We start from the raw sequence: 21,152 nt of genomic DNA on the forward strand, positions 1-21,152 counted from the left end.
GAAACAACAATCATTTTGCGTTTAATAAATATCTCATTTTATTTATTATCTTATACACATAAATGTTTTCTTCAAGGGTTTTTTTTTTGCTCCAAAAATACATTACTGAGCCAGGTCCCTGTATCCCTCACCCACCCATGCCTGGTTGCTGCTCAAGCATACACCGAGGAAGACACAGACCTTTTGTAAAATATGTCCCTCCTCCACTCCATAGTAGTGTGCAGCTCGGGTTGCACAAGCACACTGCAGACCACAAAATAAGGAAAGGTGTCCATGCCCTGGGAATAAAGGCTTTTAAAGTACCTTCTTTGGGCTACAGCTCCCAGAATCCCACAGCCACTGGCTAGGCCAGTGATGGTGGTGGGGGTTCTGGGCATTGTAGTTGAAAGAAGGAACTTCTCCAGTCCCCGGTCTTTGGAAAATACAAAGCAGGAATTGGGACTGAAGCCACTGCCACTACTCTGCTTGTATTCTGGATTTACTTCATCTGCTGTGGCTTAAAAGCAAGGTTTTCAATTCAAAACATGACAACATCTTCCATTCTCGGGCTCGGCAAGGCCAAGAGTGCTTGGCATTGTACTTCAAAAAAGAAAACCTAACCAAGACCCCCTTTTCTCAGGCAGGACTTTATTAATCCCATTCATGATGATATAAAGTGCATGCATGCATGCATGCGCAACAAGAGAGGGAGGGAGCAGATTGCTATTTCTGGAACATGGCTCCATCAGTCAGAGTAAATAAATAATCTAGTTTTTGCACCATAACCCAGCGATGCTGCAAAGCCAAGTTTTACTCTAGAAACTTTGTTCCTAAAAATACCCTCTTTACAAAAGCTCTCTCCAGACAGCCACTGATTCTATTTAAAAAAAAGCCCAAACATTGTGTTTTCTCCATTCCCTCTCTTTTTCTATTTACGAGAGGAGAAAGAAAACAGACAAAGCACAGTTCATCAAGTGTCTTAGCAACATTTCAGCTTCACATTTCTATACCGATCAAATGCCATTTATTATTTTAAAAAATATCCAGCAACTTTAATAGTAGAATTCACATCTCTCTTTTTTTTAAAAAAAGGACTGGGTGGGGGAAGACACACAAAGAAACAAAGCAGCCTCCCATCAAAGAAGCAGTTACCTCTTCTCTCAAGCCAGATGAAAGTGAACTGCACTCTGATCATCCACCTTAGCTCAGAGCCTGGGGGATTCTGGGAGCTATAGTCCCCCTCTGTTCTTGCTGAAACCAGTCCAACTGTTGCACCTTTCCCTCCCAGTTCTGGCCCCCACACACCTGCCACACTTCTTGGGGCCTCATGGGCCTGGAAGCAGCAGAAGATAGGAAGACACAGCACCACGCAATGGTCATGCCAGGTTGGCAACACGGCTATCAAAGGCAGATGGGCTGCTCAGAACCCAGCGGTCCTTGTTCCCATGATGGCTGAGAGTGTCACGGCAAGTATTTCCTTTGTGTGATGGCTCAACAATGTCTGGGCGCAATTCACCCTTGCTGGTGCTGGATTCAAGAGAAATCCTGACGGCTATCAAGTGAAGAAATGTAGAAATCAGGCAATACAAAGCCAACTTGCCAGTTTCCTTCCAGTTTCCTTCCTCTTGGCAGAAAGGGGTTTCAGGAGGCAGCAAGCTGTGGTATTAGCGGGTGGACTTTGGAAGTTATATCCAAAAAGGCAGCTGGGCAAGATTTGCCTACCATTAGCAGTGTGCTTCTCTAGTTGCCAGCCAGGTAATTCTTTATTCTTGGAGGTGATCTTCCCTCTGACTTTTATGTAATGCAAATTCTGATGACCACAGGAGCCTCCAGAGTCAGCCCAATGAAAGTCATCTAAAAAGACTGTCGGTATCTACTGGTGCGTATCCAAAAAAGGGGGTGAGAAGGGAGCATAGGTAGCGCTTGGAAATGTGGTTTTGATTATACCTCCCAGAAAAGTAATTTTCCAAGCTCTGGAAACAGGAACCTGTTTCAACGAAATATTTACAAAACTCATCCAAGATGGTTTAATGCCCACCTTGTTCAGGACATTTGCTTTTATCATTCTCACCCTCTTCCCTCCTCTCCTCAAGGAAGCAAAAAAACGTGACCCCCAAAATGGGCTGACCTTAAAAGCAGTTCTATCTATAAAAGTCCACGTTAGTCCCAAAGTGGCATCATCAGGAAGCCCTAACAAATTCATCTATCTATATGTCAATGGATCAAAGGGCTGGAAGTCCAGGTGAGCCTAACATGTAGAAATATTCAGGAATTTGGTTTTAAGTCTGCTCAGGGAAAGACATGCAAGCCTGTAACTGACATTTTAAATAATTCGGAAGGAGCAGACTTTGGAAGTGATTTACCACAAGAGCTGTAAACAAGGCTATCAAGTCCTCTTTAAAGAAAAAAGCCCTATCCAGAGGGAAAGATCAGCTAGTGTTTCAGCCATGGATGAGCTTCCAGAGAAGCTTTGCTCCTGTCTCCATAATCATACAACAGTTCTTCACCAGCTTTAATGTCACGGGAGGCAACCAAGATGAGGTGAGGGACGCCATTGATGTCATGGAGTTTTGTTTGACAGTTGCCACATTTGCTGTGATTGATCAACCTTCCAAGACGACTGGTCTCTTTCGTAGCATCAACACTGGATTGGGGAGTGAGGGAGAAAGAAAGCCCAGAAAATAAGCAAATCAAAGCATTATTTCCTCTGTGGCATAATGAGAAGCAGAGAAACCTCCAAGGCCTAATTCAACAAAACATGGTCTAATTTTCAATTTGGATGACAAGCAGGTTTGATTTATATATCAGGTCATGTTCCCCATCTTGAGTTAATTTTTCTGCAGTGTCCTCCACCTTTTGAATTTTACTTTCTAAATTCTCCAATTTTGAGTTACTTGAGTAATTTCAAATTATGCTTCCTCTAGCCTTATGTCATTGAAGCTTGAAATTTTGCACCCATTTTTCTTGATTACATTCTCAGTTGCAAGCAACTGTCAGATTATACTATTTAAAAGGCAAGTCTTTTTTTCCTCGTGATTATTATTTTGGCCACATGAATGTCACTGCAGTGGCACACCAGGGACGGGAAATAGACCTTCATGAACTGCCTCCAAGTTTCCCATGCCAGCAGAGCAATTTTCACCAGTCCCCATACCTCTGGACCAGCAAATTCTGCAGGTGGTGGCTGTGCCTTTGGCACTGTCGCTAAACGTACCACCATGTCGTGGTGCCATTCCAACCAGAAGTCAAGGCCTGTTCTCCTGTTGACCGGGCACAACATACTGACCTTTCCATTTTCCTGCCTCCAGTGATCAACAGTGCAACAATCAGAAGCAATGATCTCTGTTGCAATTCCTCCTCACAATAGAGATCACTTGCAGGAGTGCACTGGAAATGTTAGTACGCTGTGCCCTAGTCAATTGAAGAACAAACCTCTGTCACTGTGGCTGCTGCCCAGTAAAGCAGGATTGAGGTAGGCTTGCCATATCCTGCCTGGGGGCGGGACTTTCCCGATTTGGGGCGGGGTCACACAGTCCCGCCCCAGTTTGGCCCCTCCCCCGGGACCTCCCCCCCAGCAAGGCCCTGGAGGCAGCTCCACCCTTCCCCATGGCTGTGTGCCACCCTCCCCGCCTCCCTGCCTGACTTAAGCCTAGAGAGCAGGTCTTAAAGACATCTGCCACTCAGAGCTATTGCCAGCCCACTTGGTATATATACCCTGCAAAAGGCATTACTTTCAGGTTACAGTGAGCAAAGAAAAAAAGGCCATCAATCGTTCCTGTTTCCCTGGGAGTCTAAATGCCTCCTCATCTTTTAAATGTCTACCACTCAGTATTGTTGTAATTCTTTATCACAGGGTCGTTTTTGAGGCCCTAAACACCTTTACTTGTAATATGCAGATTTCTCCCGAAGCTGACCAATGAGAAAGAAGCAATCAGCCCCCCTCCACTTGGGTTGGTTTTCAAGGGCTTGGAAGGAAGAGATTTTGCCTTGCAAGTTGCTGGTAAATAATAGAAGGCTTTGGGGTAGCAAAGGCTGCAGAAATAGTTTGACCCCCCCCTTAAACATCCATGGCTCAGTGCTATGGGATTCTGGGAATTGTAGTTTCTTGTGGCACCAGAGCTCTTTTGACAAAAGGAGACTGAATGGAGGCATTGCCTGGCTGGGGGCAGAGCCTCTTGCCAGCAGTGAGAAGGCTGCGATGATGAGGAAAAGCAGGGGCTCCTCTGGTGGTCCTGGCCACTTCCCTTGGCTCCCTCCCTCCTCCTCCTCCTCCTCCTCCTTCTCTCAGAGCTCATTCACACTCCCTGGCTTTTCTCTCCCCCCCCCCTGCACTTTGAGACCCCTTTAACTGCCAAAGCTCAATGCTCTGGAATTCTGGGGTCTGTGAGGCATTTGGCCTTCTCTGTCAGAGAGCTCTGGTGCCACAATAAACTACAATTCCCAGGATTCCATAGCACTGAGCCCTGGCAGTCCAAGCAGTGTGTTTTGGACACAGAGATCCTCCAAATGAATCCAGTCCCTAGCTTTTATATCTCTCACACACACTGCAGGAATAATAACCCACTTTGAGACTGCTTTAACTCAGTGCTAGGGAATCCTGGGAATGCGAGTGTTTGGGAGACATTGAGAACTCTCTGTCAGTCATGGCTCTGAGGCCACAATAGACTACAATTCCCAGGATTCCCCAGCACTGAGCAGTCTCAAACTGGACCATTTCCTCAGTGTGGATGCACCTGGGGAGGAATTCTGGGCACTGCAGTTCAACTACGTTTGGAAGGTTATGGGACTCCCTGTCAGAGATAGCTCTGGGGCCACAATGTACTACAATTCCCAGCATTCCCCTGCACTAACCCAGGACAGTTAAGTCACTCTCAAACTGGATTATTTCCTCAGTGTGGATGCAGCTTTGGTGAGGAACTCTGGGCATTTCAGTCCAGCATTGTTTTATTTCTGCAGTGTGTTTTGGACCAGAGACAAGGTGACCAGGCATCCTCCTCCTTTTCCAGGACATGTCCTCTTTGGTCAAATTTCAAAAGGTCCTCCATTTGGATCATGGCTAAGAAGCATGGATTTATAAGTACATGGGTGTTTTTAGCTTTTATTTTTGGCCATGTCCTACATATTTTTTGCTTGGGTGCCCTACATTTTGGGGTGAGGGCATTGGTCACCTTGGTCAGAGAGCTTTCCAGGGGTTAACTGCCATTCTGCTGTGGTGCTGGAACAAACCACCATTCCCAGAATTCCATAGCATTCAGCCAAGGCAGTTAAAGTGGTCTCAAACCAGATTATTTCTCCAGTGTAGATGCAGCCCAAGCCTTTTGCCTCTCTTATGCCTGAGATTTCAAAGCCCAGCCTTGGCACCACAACAAACTACAAATCCCAGGATTCCATAGGATGGAGCGATGAGAGTGAAAGCAGTGTGGCAGCAGCCTAAGTGTGCTTAATGCAGTTCTTAACATGGTACACCTCTTGCCTACAGAGTCTCACAAGACTTTTTTGTTTAACTACTTGTACCCATTAACTCCATTTCATGTCTCCTTTATTTAGTGGGGAGGAATACAGACAAAACAAGTCAAAATGAAGAAAAACCAAAGTCCCTTGACCAAAGGGTTTGGTTGTGGAATAAGCCTCTGAAATATGCAAGAGGCAATGTTAAAATAAAGCCAGGTTCAATGCTCAAATGTGCTGTTTGGAATGGGGAGAGGGGGGTGGCCAGAAAGGGAAGTACATTTCCGTGATCTGTCTATGAATAATATCAAAATGTCCTCCATTTTTATCATGCCTAAGAAACATGCATTTATATGAACATTTCAAAAAAAAGCCTCAATTTTAGAGTGTCCTCCATTTTTTAAAAAATGTGTCCTACATTTGAAAACGTTGTCCTGCATTTGTCCTACATTTGTCCCGGTTTGGAGGTCCTCACTTATGGCAACCCTAGATTGAGGGACTTTTACAAGTGTGGCACGATCGAATATGTACGGACTATAAACATGAATCAGTTATGGAACTGTAAGTGCAACAGTGAATTGCAGCCAATTTTTTCTCCCCCAATCTTGTCTTGTCATGGAGACAGTTTTAGTCAAAACATTTTGGTTTGGTTTTGTGAAATTAATTGGTCTAAATTAGTAATTGACTAATAGTACAATAATTCTACAAATGCTTTTCAGAGAGTTTGTCCCATTGATTATTATTATTATTAGCTTTATTTATAAAGCACCGTAAATTGATCTAAGTGGAGCTTTTTTTCTGCACGGACAGGCACATGGCTGCACTGTAAATGTTGTAGCCCTAAGTGTAATACTAACCAATGCTTTCCTTTTGGCACAATGGAGCAGTAAATAATTTTGTGTGCAAAAGTGAAAATCCTTCTAACTTTAATCCAGACAAAGAAAACAAAACAGAAAAAGACCCCAGCATGCCAGCTTTACCCCAGTGTCTAAACTTTACAGATAAAGAGAATATGAAGCTTACCAGTATGTTTTGCTTAGGTACTGAAAGTAGTACATGTAGCAGCCTGTGGATGGGTCTTGGGCATAAGCAGCTTCTCGTTTCTTAGCATCTGTGATCTCAATGAGATCCCCATGATATTCAACCACAAAATCACCCCGATGGAACTGCTTTGTTGCAATCACTCCTCGCCCTTTGCCATCAATGAAGTCGATCTGCAGAGAGGTAACCCATACAGAACCCTGTTAATGTAGTATGTCTTCCGATTCTGAAGCTATTTTTCTTATTCCTATTCTAATTCCTCCTCCTTCATACTTCAAAAAATGGCAACTATCTATTAACTCCTTTATTTTTTACCATCAACATTGTCCAAACGTGCTAGAATTACTAAGGGAAGAAAAGAGAGCTTAGCTCTACCACATGTGGAAGTTTACATTGAAGCCTTTATCACATTATGCAACTAATACATAGAGATCATTTGGATTTACAGTCTGCTTAGAGATTGAAAATGAGTCTACTCCAGAAATGAACTTATTATTCTCTCCAATCACAACAAAACCAATAAATGGAATTAAAAACTCTTTCCTTCATACTTTTCTTGTTAGTTTAAAGGAAGTGGCAACATCTGATATCCTTCAGGGCCTCTCCTATTAAGCATTTCTTAATGCATCCTAAGATTAAATGCCCTGATAAATTCTCTCAATTCAAAATATGGGGAGATACAGGGTTATGCACACTACAAGATATCTTCTCCAAATGTAAACCAAAGACAAAAGATGAATTAACTGAAACTTTAGCACCATCACAGCCCAGCTGGCTTCAGCTTCAACATATGACTTCTTTTTTTGACATGTTTACTTAGAGAAAAAGAAACCCCAAGGTCCTTGACAAATTTTTGCACTTTTGTTTCAATACTAAAGGGATTTTCAGGGGGAAGTTATTATTGGTTAAGTGAAGAGATTTACAACTCGTAAAAAAGGATAGTGACTAGACTTAAAATTGACATTACCTGTCTCTGTCTGGCAAAAAAACTACAGCACTCCTCCATTTAAATCAAAGTCTACTCGTTAAAGAATTAACTGAAGTTAACCATTAAAAAACAACCACACACCATCATTTCCATGCCATACCTTCATGCCGTCTTCCTTCCCACTTTCTATTAACTCATCTATTTTCTTCTTCTCCTCAATCTACAAAGAGACGAGAAAACATTTTGGTTTGCCATTAGCAGCACTGTCACGAGAAGAAGGACCTTAAAGCTGCAATTCTACAGACAACTGAGCTTAAGTCTCACTAAACTAAGTGCGGAATACTTTTGAGCAGATGTTCACAGAACTGCACAGTAAGAGTAACAAGCCTAAATCTATTTACTGGGGAGTAAGCTTCACTAAACACAGCAAGACTTCTAGTTAAAAATGCCCTACTATAGAAAAAAGCAACATACTCTGTTTCAGATAAGCATTCTATAAGACATCTTTTAAGCTCCAAAAACGTAAGTACACCAAAAGGGTTTCCTTAGACAGATGAGCTTGTAATGGCTTTAAATTATTTTGACAATTGAGAATGCTTAGCATAATTTAAAAGAAGAAATGTCACATTCGGAACTTGATATTTGGTACTTTTACAGCTGGTGTCCTTCAGAATAAAACCTGAAATCAGCAAGCATCTCACAAATGTGCTCACAATGCCACAATTCCAAAGAAACAGAAATGGAACTACCAATTTATTTGGAATGCCCCCCCCCCTGCTCCAATCTTGCATCAAACTATAACGTCTTATATGTTGGCTTTGAAAAAACAAAACAAAAACATAAACAGAACTTTGTGGCCAAGATCCCGTTCATCCATTGTGTATGGTAAAAACTATCCTGGAGTTACTGGATCCCATTAATATGCAATGGGTGACATGGCTGTGCACTCTTCCATTGCACAACAGTCATTCCAACTTCACATGCACCTCTAACACCACACCTATAGAATCTCCCGGATAGCACAATCGTGCATGCAACGGTCTACAACAACACAACAGGTTTTGTGCAACCCTAAGCAGGATACCACCCTTGTGTAACCTCTGAAAAAATGTAACCAGAACCTATGCCACAACAGGATCTTGACTTCTGTCTTAGTTTGTAGGCTATGTACATGGCAGTAATATCTTCCAGAGTTCCCTGTCTCCAAGGAGCTTAATGTCCCAAAGCCAACATGGCAGAAATGGCAAGAGTGAGGGGAAGCAAGAGGTAGCAAGCAGTAAACTGAGAAAGAATAAGCAGTAGTTTCAGTGACATGTGTTCCAGCTTCATTACAGGCTTAGTGGCAGTAGGGCAGAGGATTCTAGAGGTTGCACCAAAGGCTTGCAAATAAAAAATTAAAAGCTATAAGTCTTAGGCCGCTAAATAAACATTCACAGGATTACTCTGCCAAGTTGGGAACCATTATCCCCAGTCTTTGTTTTGCAATGTAGTTTGCACTGCTCCTGGGTAGAAAAGTTATCCTTAAAGAGGCATGGTTTTATTTTGTTTTTTTAAGGACAGAGGTGGTAACATTGTCAAGAGGTGCTACAAGAGACACAGTACCTGCAATTCCTTTTTGCTCTTCCGGGAGCTTCTTCTAACAGGATAATAATCTGTAACCTTTCGGTTCTGTTGCGTTTTCCCTTGGGCTCTGAGAGAGATGGAGAACACCATGTGAACGCTAAAGGGGTTCCTACCTTGTTGTTAACCGGCATTCCTCAAATTTCCAGCTGTTACATGTCAATGCAGTCAATTTGATTTCACAAAGTTCTACAAAGGTACTTACTTTCTCCTGGGGCCAGGCTTTGCTTTGATGCTCTTCTTCTGAGATTGCTTTTCATTCACTGCATCTGCAGACTTTGGGGGCATAAGTGGATGAGTTTCTTCTGTTTCTGCTTTTTGGTCAGAGGAAGATGCTGGAGATTCGGGGCTTCTTTCCTTGTCCCTCTGACCCTTGGATTTCACAACACCATCAGCTCCATTACCAATATTTAGTCTATCTGCAAACAATTTGGGTGGGGTGGGGTGGGAGTGGGTGAGAGAAATGTAATCCAACATAAAGGATCTTCCATTTGCTCCCATTGAAACAGCACAACTTCAATTTCAAAGTTATTCTAATCTGCATCAAGAGGAAGCAGGTAAGGCTGGAGACAGTCATCACAGAAGACCAAAGTCTACCAAAAGGCTGAATAATCATGAAGGTATGCTCATGTCCCCCATTTCTTTTGCTTCTCTATTACTGATATAGAGCACATACAGGCTGTGAGCAACTTCTTTTATTTCTTAAGAGCGGGCCAGTCACTGTTGTATAAAATCTACCTCCTGCTTTAATGAAAATAGCAAACATTTCCCTTGAAGCTCAATTCGAGGCTTGGGTCATAACTTCTGGAAACAGAATTTGGGAGTATTACATTTCACAGTATTAACAATGTTACATTTTTTGAAGTACATCTCTAAGAATCCTCCAGAGGTGATGCTGGGAAACAGAGCTGTAGTCCAAAAAAGCAACATTTCCAAACTGTTGGCAGGAAGTGTGCTTCCTCAACAACTCACCACTAAAGTGACACAGCCCCAAAAAACTATGCTGTTCCTCCTTCAATAAAACCAATGACACACCCCTTCTCGCCAGCAACACCTCATATAAAGGCCACTGCTGTCTTTGCTTTTGTTCCCACTGCGCCTTCACTTTCAGTTCCAGGCTTTGAGTAAACAGCTCTGTTGTATAATATAGTCATTTCCTTCACTTCATCATCAGAGAACAGATAAGGGGAGATTCATCCAACAGAATGGTCCACCATATAGGAAAATCCTTATACATATAAGATTACATAGCAAGGAAGAAAACTCCAACCCACTCTTCTTCCTATCAGGTTAGCTTTCTATACATAGCACCATTCCTTCCCTTCTTTTTTTTCATAGAAGAGGTACTATTCCGGAACAGCTTTACCACTTAAACAAATTGTCCAGAGCAGTGCTACTCAAAATGGTGGTCCCTCCATCACTACTGATCTGTGGGACATCAGTTGCTGGTCCCTTGAGCGTTTTCAGGAAAGACATAATGGTTGCCAATGGGCACAAATCCGATGCTAGTCCTTGGCACACTGCAAAAAAATAATTTTGTGACCCCTCACATCAGACAGGCTAGGAAACACTGGTGTCAGTACCCAAAAAAGTCACAAGCTACTGGTTAGGGAAGGGTTGCATATCTTGTGTCCCTCCAGATGCTGCTGGACTGCAGTTGCCATACACTTCACCACTACTTGCTGGGGCTGGAAAGAGTTGGTAGTCCAATAACATCTAGCGCAGTGGTTCTCAACCTTCCTAATGCTTCGACCCTTTAATACAGTTCCTCATGTTGTGGTGACCCCCAACCGTGTCTTGGTTCCTAAGGCCATCGGAAATTTGTGTTTTCTGATGGTCTTAGGCGACCCCTGTGAAAGGATCATTCGATCCCCAAAGGGGTCGCGACCCACAGGTTGAGAACTGCTGATCTAGAGGTCATCTTTGGGGTATAGAGGTGAACTTGGGTAGAAATGAATCTAAGGTCAACTATCAACTCAACCACTGGAGCATTCAGAACCAAACATTGTGTCTCAGCCTAACATACCTCATGTTACTGTGAGCAGAAATCAAGCAGGGAGGACAGAAAACCCAGAAAGATGACTCTCTCTCTCTCTCTCTCTCACACACACACACACACACATATACACACACACACCCATATATACACATTGATTCGTGGACAACCACACTGTTAATCTGTAGGCCAGTAACTGAAGCTCATTCTTACCGTCCCCTTTTCTGTAAACTTCATTCGTCATTTTGCCCTGGCATTTTGCTTCATGATGCGTAGCAGAGTTTTCTTCTTGAAGTGGAGGTCGAGTCGCAGGAGGTTTGTTAGGGCTCAGGAAGGTATAGATTTTCGATTGGCAGGCAAATATGTTCTCCTAAAGCAAAGGACACAAATGGTTCTGAAAGCTGGCTACAGGAGTTCATATTCCCCCCTAAAAAACTTTAATTGTATCACACGAGAATTTGGTGGAGACTGACAGCTTTTCACTGGGGGCTTTTCATTATGGGCAAGACTTGAAATTGCACGAACAATACTCGGTGAAATCTCATGTGGCAAAGGTGGAAACAGGAAAATGCAGCACACACCATGAAATGCACATGTGGGCACTCAATCTTTTTCAATTTAAAAATGTCATTGCAAATACACAAATACCAGAGGGAAAAGAGAGAGAAGAAAAAAATAAGGGGGCAAAAAAAATTAGATAGTTGGGGTGAAGGAATAAATAAAATATATTCACACGCTACACATATACATTAATATAAACTGACCGTATATCTAAAAACACCATGAGTGAAGGTAACCATCAGCAAAATGCACATTCATATGTATATAAAGCAGTAAGATCCTCCAGCCATCGAACAAGGGATGGTGACTTTTTGTGTTTCCAGTCTTGAAGTATTTTTTCTGCAGTACAAGCGGCAGTACCTTGCTGTGTGCCAGTTAAGTCACAAGTCACAAGGAGATCATTGAAATGCACATCAGCATCAACAATTTTCTCGAATGGCACGTTAACATGCTGCAAATATGTCCAGCCAAATGAAGAGAGCCTAGGCACAAGAGACAAGCACATCTGCCCAGATGTAAGTGCTAGTGCACCCGGTGGGACTCACTCTCGAGTCATGAGTAGGACAGAGAAAGTCAGAAAAGCCTTTGCTGGGTCAGAGCAAACATCCATCTAGTCCAGCATCCTTCATTCCACAAGTGGGATCCAAGAATTCCCCTCAATTTCAACATGACAGCAAATAACAGAACCATAAAATGGTAGAGTTGGAAAGGACCCCAACAATCATTCAGCTAAAGCATCCCAGACAAACAATCTCTGTTTAAAAGCCTTCCATGAATGGTCCTCTCTTGCTGTACTATTCCAGGACATGGAGGTTAACATACAGCCACTATGATTAATAGCCATTGGTGGACCTTTCCACCATGAAAGGGAACGATTAAGCATGGAGAAACTGCTGTGAAACCTTACTTGCTTTCTCAGTTCCTTGCCTTGGAGTAAGCCCACTAAGCACAGCGGGATTCACTGGAGTGGGTGCAAAGGAACAAATTTGATTCAAGCGGCAGAAATTAATCCAGCAAAATGGAAACAGACACGCTGCCATAAGCAGACCAATTGTGACAAAGAGGGTGTCAGCTTCAAAATTTTGAGAAAGCAAACATACCAGGGCTCTGGTATGTGCGTCATAAAAGACAATGGGGTGAAGAATGGTCTGAAAGAAAGGGTGCTGGTGACCACTTCTATATGCTATCATGTTTTGAAGTGGGTACTGCTTTAGGGCAAAGTGGGAAAAGCATGGTCCAGGGGACGGAAGGAGGCTGTGAAGAGTCCACAGCTGACATCATTTGTGCTGAGCTGCAGCTTTGCCTTCTCTGGAAAGAGGAGGGGAAGCAGACAGTACAAAGACTCACAGATACAGAGCTAACACTCATAGAGCCTCTCACACAAAGGTTGAGTAGCTGCTCCACCTTCCTTGCTTTGTGGATGCAAAGTACTTCACCTTCTTTGTTCTCAGACAACAGTAATTAATAATTCTAAAGGCAACGGGTGCAATACCAAATAAGAAAGGGGTAGAAATCTAGACAGGGCTTGCAGCTCTTCCACATTGTGGACACCGAGGAGGGTAGCCGCAGCTGGCTCATTGCCAGTGCTGTTGCTGCTCTGCTTTCCCTACCTTCCCTGCTTCACAGGGTTTGTACAATGAGGATTTCAAAAGCTGTTTCTAGGGGGATTATTGAAATTGACTGGTTAGGCATGTACAGCGGGTCCTTGGTATATGTTGGGGTTTAGTTCCAGGAACCACGGATGCTCAAGTCCCATGAAATACAATGGCATAGTGAAATGGTGTTAAATCAATGGCTTTGGGTATAATATATATTCTAACTGTGGATGGTTGAATCTGTGGATATGGAGGTCTGACTGTACAGCTTATCCAGCCTGGGAAATTTATGTCCTGCACACTTGGTTTATGTGGAAAGCTAGGCTCTCATGACCCTTCCAGGAATTTGGGAGGGGGGTATGAATTATGTACTCCGAAACTAGAAAGAGCCAGCTGTGGTTTGAATGTTGGACTAGGATCAACCTAGTCAACCAGGGTTTGCAGTGAAGAGGGTTCAAATCCTTGCTTAGCCATGGAAACCCACTGGACGTCTGACCAGTCAATGGGGAATTTACACTCTCTATGTCCCACAGACAAACTTCTTCTGAACAAATCTGGCCAAGAAAAAGATAGGGTCACCATAAGCAGGAGTTAACGTCAAGGCACCTAACAACACAAAACTATCTACTTGGCTAGATAGTTTCTATATCTACTTACTCCCCTGATATAGAAAGGAAATGGAGGATTTTACTGTGTATGATTTCTGCAGCAAGAATAACGGTAGCGCAAGTGTGGAAAAAAGCAGAACTCCCAACATTAGATGATTGGCTTTTGAAAGTATTGGATATGCAAGATGTGGACAGATTCACCTCGTGGTTAAATCATAAGGACACAGAACTAACTGAAGAAAAATGGTTTCCTGTGACAGAATTTTGTAAAAAGCAGTGGCAAAGACAAAGCGAGTCGGAGAATTAAGAAGGTGAAACAATAAGGATAAACATTAAAGGGGTAAATATTGTTTGTCGAAACAATGAATAGATCTGGGGGGGAATCACAATGAATATTTTGATTTTAAAAAGATGTATAACATTTTCTTATAGCAAAAGGATTTAGTGTCAAGTCAACTGACATTTAACAGGTATGGTCTGAACATCGTAGCATGGAAGGCAATTTGAAAGTTATAATATATTGGACTTGATTTTTTATATAGCATGAGACTATAGTAAGGCAGTGTGAAATTTAAAGTTTTCTGTGTTTTGGAATATTGATAAGAACATTTTATATGTTCAGTTAGTTCATTTTATATGAAAAGAAAAGAGGCTGCAGTTATGAGAAAGAAATGGCTTCTTTTTAAAAAATGGCAAAGGTGAATTTGGTGGAAGACCTGTAGCCCAGGTAGAGAATGCATGCCTTGCAGCAAAAGTGGACAGATCTTTCAGACTGAGGGCTGAATTCAATTTGATGAAATGGGGAAAAGGGGGCCAAAGCAAAAGGTTGGGATGAAAAATATCAGTTTAAAGCTGCCAGTAACTAAGCCTTGGGAGGGGCATTTCAACTTTTTAGAATGGGTAAGTGGGAAATAATGGCCTAAATACCCTAAAGGCACTGAATGCCTCCCATCTCATCTTGGGAGCTAAGCAAGGTCAGCCCTGGATAGTACTTGGATGGGAGACGGCCAATAAATGCCAGGTGCTGTAGGCTACATTTCAGAAGAAGGACCTGGCAAAACCACCTCCGATTATTCCTTGCCTAGGAAAACCCTACAAAATTCATAGGGCCGTCCTAAGTCAACAGGAAACTTGAAAGCACATACACACACGGGACATCATCATCATCATCATTATCATCCGTAGGTAAGCTGGGGAACCCCCGCCCACCTACTTACAGTAGTGTCACTGGGAAGGGGACGTGGGTATCTCTGGGACCTTGCAAGGGCTGGGCTCAGCTACAGGGCCTGGCACTACCTACTCCTGCTTTACAGGAATAAAAGCTCATCCCCAGATCTCCAGGTACCCTGGAAAAAAGATTAACACCTGTGAAAAGATTAACGCCTGTAGCCCCGGAGTGTCAGCGCAGGTCACTGCAGAGAATACCGAGAGGAACCCGCTGGCATAAGACATCTTCCAATGTTCTTGAGACAGCAGGGCCGCAAATGGGGGGGAGATCAGAACTGGCTCACCTAGCTTGAAATTCTACGGCTTACTTATGAGGGAGGAAGCCCCACTGGATATAATATGTAATATCCCAGGCTGTCGCAAACATCTCCGAACTACCCACATGTCTGTTTATATTCATTATATTATTATTATTATTATTATTAATATTAATATTAATATTTATATTCTTTCTTCCCAACTCTCCCTGCAAACCAACCTGATGGAAACTTGCACCACTGACACAGCTGTCCAGCAATCTTTTAGAAATAAGAATAGGATGAGAGCAAGTAGCCAGAAAAGGAATGCTGACTTTTCTTGGACTACAACTCCCAGAATCCTCCAGACATGGAGAGTAAGTTGCCATACTGGCTGGAGGCTTCTGGGACCTTCAGTCCCCAAAAGGTTCAGCTGACAGCATAGGCACAGACTGCTGTTTGTCATTAGTTCCCACCACTTTAAATAGTTCCTTTTTTACACTACAACTCCCAGAATGCCTCAGGCTGCTGATTCTGGGAGCTATCATTTAAAAAAAAACGTTTTGACTGATTTGTGGCAAGAATATAAAGAATAAAATAAAAGGATGGTCACTTCATTTAAAGGTGAGTCTCATTTTAAGGTACTTTGATGGTGTCTGGAGTAAAAGAAACAGGGGTGCTCAGGTACATTGTCTTTAGGTCCAAAACACCCAGCAATTTGAGACTGCTTGAACTGCCCCGGCTCAGTGCTAGGGAATCCTGGGAATTGTAGTTTGTCATAACCTGGGAACTCTGTCTCACAAACACTACAGTTCCCAGGATTCCCTAGCACTGAGCCGGAGCAGTTCAAGCGGTCTCAAAGTGGATCAGTTCTGCAGTGCGTTTGGGGCCCAGGATTTTTGAGCGGTGTCAACGCGGATCCTTTTCCCAGCTACGGACCAGAGACCCGGCTTCCTGGTCGGGGGCCATTCCAGGCCCGAGGCGGGGTCGGGAAGGATGCGATCGGGGAAAAGGGGGGGGGGGGGTTGAAAGCCCGGCCCCGATCCGTGGTCTTACCCCATTGATCCGGAGCTTTGATCCCCGCTTCTGGGCCCCCGCTTCCTCCTCCTCCTCGGCTTCGTCCTCTTCCTCGGCCTGGGCTCTGCCTTCCTTGGCTTGGGCCATCCTGGGCTTCCTCCTGCCTGCGGGGAGAGGAGAAGGAGAAAGGGCCCAGGGCCGGCGATCAGGCGAGCCGAGGAGGCTCAGGCTCCTGCCCCGGCTCCAGCCCCAGCCCCAGCAGCAGCAGCACGGCCGCCATGTTGAAAGGGCCAAAAGGCGGACCCGAGAGGCAAGCCAACGAGGAAGAAAGGGACGCCATCCAGCTCCCCCAGCCCCAGGCCATCGCCTTCACCCCCAGGGAAACGTTCGGATTGGAACCCAGACCTCCACAGGCCCAGGCTCAAAGCACATCGCCAGCTAGAAAGCAGCCAGGCTGAGAGGGCACTCACTGCCAGGGATCAGCGCTGGGGGGGGGGGGGGCTTGGAATGAGAGCTGGCAATCATCATCAACATCAACAACATCAATCCATCATCATCATCAATCCATAAATATCATCACCAACCAATCCATCACCATCATCAATTCATCATTATCATCAATCCATAAATATCACTACCAATCAATCCATGATCATGATCTACTAGGAGCCTTCTTCTTGTTGCTCTGTCCCTTCAAGTCATTTCCAACTTATAGCAACCCTAAGGCCATGAACCTATCCTCGCTTTTCTGGGCAAGATTTGTTCAGAATAGGAGGGGAGGGTTTGCCCTGGCCATCCTCTGAGGCTGAGAGAGTGTAACCCATGCCCAAGGTCACCCAGGGTTTTTTTCTGGGCCAGGCCCAGATTGGAACCTGGGTCCCCAGAGTCCAAGGCTCAAAGCATGCTCAGAGGTAGAAATGATCCAGGTTGAGACCACATTAACTGTTTTCTGATGGTCTTGGGCAACCCTTGTGAAAGCATCGTTCGCGGCCCACAGATTGAGAACCACTGATCTATTAGGGGGCTTCTTCTTGTTGCTTACAGCAACCCTAAAGGCATGGCCTTTTCTGGACAAGATTTGCTCAGAGAAGGGATTTGCTTTGGCCACCTTCCCCCGAGGCTGAGACAGTGTGACTTGCCCAAGGCCTCTCAGTGGGTTTCATGGCCAAGCTGGGCATCTCCAGAGCCCAGCTCCACAGCTCATACTGTTGCACCACGCTGCCTCTCCAGAACATCAATAATACTAATAAAAATAAGTACCCCTAAGTACCCCATGAGGAGGCAAATAGTAAGTAAATCAGCTTTTTAAGAGGGTTTGTAAGTCCCTTGGAGCGGATTTTTAAAAATCTGTACCTTGTTCGATGACTATGCAAAGCGCCATGTAAAACTTACAGCGCTATATTAATAATAATAACAACAATAACAACAACAGCCCAGGCCTCCTACACTTTGCAACCTCCCAGTCAAAAATAGAGTGCAGTCATTATTTGTTGTGTGGCTTCAAGTCATTTCAGACTTAGCAATATATAGTATACCTATTTGTTGGATTTTTTAATCATATTTTTGACCAGTGTAAGCCTCCTGTTATGTTGGTTTCTTCTAAGATTGTACCTGTTGTGCATAATGTAATCTAGTGGTAGGAATCTTGCTAGCAACTCCCAGCACTCTTCACCAATGGGCTGACAGGATTTGCAGTCACACAACATCTGAAAGGCTGCATGATTCTCATTGCAAGGCAATATGAATACAGTGGCCTGTTAGAGACTGCCAAAATAAAGCTGCTTCGGGTCTCTTTGGAGGTATGCTATTTAAATGATGCATGGGTCCTAAGAGTCCGGAGGTCGCACCAAAGCCACACTCCATTATTAAGCACTGGAGGGCAGCTTTGGTGCAGCTTCCAGATTCTTAGGATGCATGCATCATTTAAACAGCATACCTCCAAAGAGACCCCAAGCAGCTTTATTTTGGCAGTCTGTAACAGGCCAGTGAGTCCTTGGTATCTGCTGGGGTTTGGTTCCAGGACCCCTATCTATAGATACCAAAATCTGTGGATTCTCAAGTCCCATTAAATACAGTCAAAGCCACAGTTGTGGAGGCCTCCGCTTTAAATGGTTCCCTGCAGCCCAGGTAGGGAATGTGCAAACTATTCAGCCTGGATTGAACTCAGACAGGTTCGCCTTAGTTGCCATAAATCAGGAATGACTTGAAGTCACACAACAATAACAACAACAAGCCTCCTAACAGGATTATTATTGTTACTGAGAGCCAGGGAGTTGCAGTGGTTTGAGTGTTGGACTCTGAAGACCAGGGTTTGAATCTCCAATTGACCATGGGAACCCACTGGGTGACCTTGGGCAAGTCACACTCTCTCAGCTTCTGGGGAAAGGCCACAGCAACCTTCCTCTGATCAAATCTTGCCCAAAAGACTCCATGATAGAGTCTCTTTAGGGTCGCCATAAGTCGGAAACGACTTGAAGGCACTCCAGCAACAAGAACCAGGCATGAAGTACCAGATCTGACCAATGCTGGGGGAAGGAGTTTGAGAAGAGTGCGGATCCATCTCTTTAAAGATGCCTCCAGTCTGGTCCAAAACACCCTGCAGAAATAATCCAGTTTGAGACGACTTAAACTGCCCTGGTTCAGTGCTAGGGCGTCCTGGGAACTGTAGTTTGTTGGGGCGCCAGAGCTCTGTCTGACAGAGAAGGCTCAATGGCTCCCAAGACTACAGTTCCCAGGCTTCCCTAGCACTGAGACAGGGCAAATGCAAGAGCTCTCAAACTGGATGAGTTCTGCAGGGTGTGTGAGTTTCTCGATCAGAGCGCTCTAGTGCCACAGTCAACTACAGTTCCCAGGATTCCCTAGCACTGAGCCAGGTCAAGCCAGAATGCCACCGCATGGACCCATGGCAGTTAAAGCGGGGTCAACCCGGATTAATCCTCCAGTGCGGATCCAACCCTAATCCCCACCTAGTTCCGGCCCCCCAGCCCATAATGGTCCCTGAAACCACGGCTTTACCTTTCCCCATGATTTGCGAGCAGGCGAACCGAGCCAGCTTCCCGCGGATCCCTGAAACCCGCGAGAGGACTTCCCTTTGACAAGCCGCAGCCAAGGGCCCAGAAGGCTCTGGCTCCGCCTCTCAATGTTCCCAACTGCTTCGAAAAAGAGCCAGCCCAGCCTCTCCTGGCGGCCTGATTGGCTCCGCTTCGCCTGTCACTCACGCTTTCCCGAGCCCTGATTGGGGGGAAGCTTACGTTCTCTTCCCCCCCCCTTCTTCCCCCCTCCGTTCTCCTTGTTTGTGCTTGAAGCCCCAGCAGGTTTCCCAGGAGCGTTTCAAACGAGCGCTCGGAGGCTGCTGATTGGCGGGCGGAGAGACGAGCGGAGCGGTGATTGGAGAACTCGGGCGCTTGGTCCGCCCTTCGACTTGCTCTGCGCCACGTGTTGTGGAAACAGCCTTGGAGCCTCTCTTTCGGGGGAGGGTGGGAAAGCCCATTGGGCCCAAACACACGGCAGAAATAACCCACTTTGATTGCCCTGGCTCAATGCTAAGGAATTCTGGGATCTGTGGTGTTTGTGAGCCATTGAGCTGTCTCTGTTATGAGAGCTCTGGCACCACAATAAACTCCAGTTCCCAGGATTCCCTAGCCCCGAGCCAGGGCAGTTCAAGCGGTCTCAAAGGGGATAGTTTCAGCAGTGAATTTGGGACCTGAGAGTGACTCACTGAATGGGTTTAACATGACCAAGCTAGGATTTGAATCCTGGCTTCCAGAGTCATAGTCCAACACTCAAACCCACTCCGCCATGCTGTCTCTCAACACGTACATCCATACTGGGAAGGAAATTGCAGTGTTCAATGGCCTAACGCGTGTTACCTGGGTCCAGACTCCATTTAAGACAGTTGATCTTACTTCCAAATAAACGTGCATCAGATGCCACTGCCAAATCGTTTCTGCAGCCACATTGCAGAAATAGCCTGTGTTGATCCCACTTTAACTGCCATGGCTCAAGGCTTTGGTGGCCCAACAAACTACCATTCCTAGAATTCCCTAGCATTAAGCCATAGCGGTTAAAGTGGGGTCAAACTGGATCGTTCCTGCAGTGCAGTCGCACCCCACGTTGGGAAGATCCAGGTTTCCTCATAGCCCAGTTCACAAACCACCTTTTTAGCCTGCTGTAGCTTACGGTTGTAACGCAGTGAATAAAGTGGGAATGTGAAATCTTAAGACGCTGCTTTGGGGCAGAATGGAATACAAACCCTAAACCAATTGTTATTTGTTGTTATGGTTAACTGCCCTTGAGTTGGCTCCAACTCACGGCGACCCTGTGGATGAGATACCTCTATGACCTCCTTTCCTCCACTGCTCCGCTTTGGTCCTTGATTGAGGCCTGTGGGCTCCCTGTTTGAGTCTAGCCACTTAGCGTGCAATCTTCCTCTCTTTCTACTTCCTTCTACCTTTCCTAGTGTTATTGTCTTTTATAATGAAGCATGCCTTCTCATGATGTGGCCAAAGTATGACAACCTGATCTCAGGTGTCATCCGTGTATCTTAGATTGATATTCTTTTCAACTATTTCCGTTCCTCCTTGTGTCTTTGCATATTTTCTGCATACAGGTTGAACAAGTACGTTGACAGGATGCATCCTTGCCTGACCTCTTTGTCAACTGGGAACCATTCTGCGACACCTTATCATAAGAGACTGCATTGTCCAAAATTTGTATTCAAAGACCTAAGTTGTGTCAGTCTGTTGAATCAGTACATAGAGAGATCTTGTCACACCTTTTGAGACTCAGTGAAAGACATTGGCACCGGGGGCCTTCGTAGACCAGCCTCCTTCCTCAGATGCCTTATACATACTCATATTTATGCTCCACAGGTTAACAGCCTGCAGTCTCCCCCTC

General features: G+C 44.8%; 1 protein-coding gene across 3 annotated transcripts; it reads right to left on the reverse strand.

The window, feature by feature from the left end:
* Positions 1–13: 13 nt before the first annotated feature.
* Positions 14–20,761, reverse strand: LOC149281137 (N-lysine methyltransferase KMT5A-like). 3 transcript variants are annotated; one of them, XM_089499613.1, is made up of 8 exons: positions 20,590–20,761; positions 16,296–16,420; positions 11,226–11,382; positions 9,222–9,435; positions 8,999–9,086; positions 7,557–7,616; positions 6,451–6,641; positions 14–2,623 (listed from the first exon to the last, which is right to left on the reverse strand). In XM_089499613.1, the coding sequence occupies exons 2-8, from the start codon at positions 16,401–16,403 to the stop codon at positions 2,413–2,415; spliced, it is 1,029 nt and encodes a 342-aa protein (XP_089355739.1). In that variant the 5' UTR covers positions 16,404–16,420; positions 20,590–20,761; the 3' UTR covers positions 14–2,412. The 3 variants fall into 3 exon arrangements, with proteins under 3 accessions (XP_089355739.1, XP_089355738.1, XP_089355740.1); XM_089499612.1 differs by lacking the exon at positions 20,590–20,761 and adding an exon at positions 19,272–19,365; XM_089499614.1 differs by lacking the exon at positions 20,590–20,761 and adding an exon at positions 16,662–16,686.
* Between the last annotated feature and the right edge of the window lie 391 nt (positions 20,762–21,152).

Source organism: Sceloporus occidentalis, unplaced genomic scaffold (assembly GCF_023333645.1).
Source record: "Sceloporus occidentalis isolate IW3139 unplaced genomic scaffold, rSceOcc1.0.p SCAF_138, whole genome shotgun sequence".
In the NCBI taxonomy this organism is placed as follows: domain Eukaryota; kingdom Metazoa; phylum Chordata; class Lepidosauria; order Squamata; family Phrynosomatidae; genus Sceloporus; species Sceloporus occidentalis.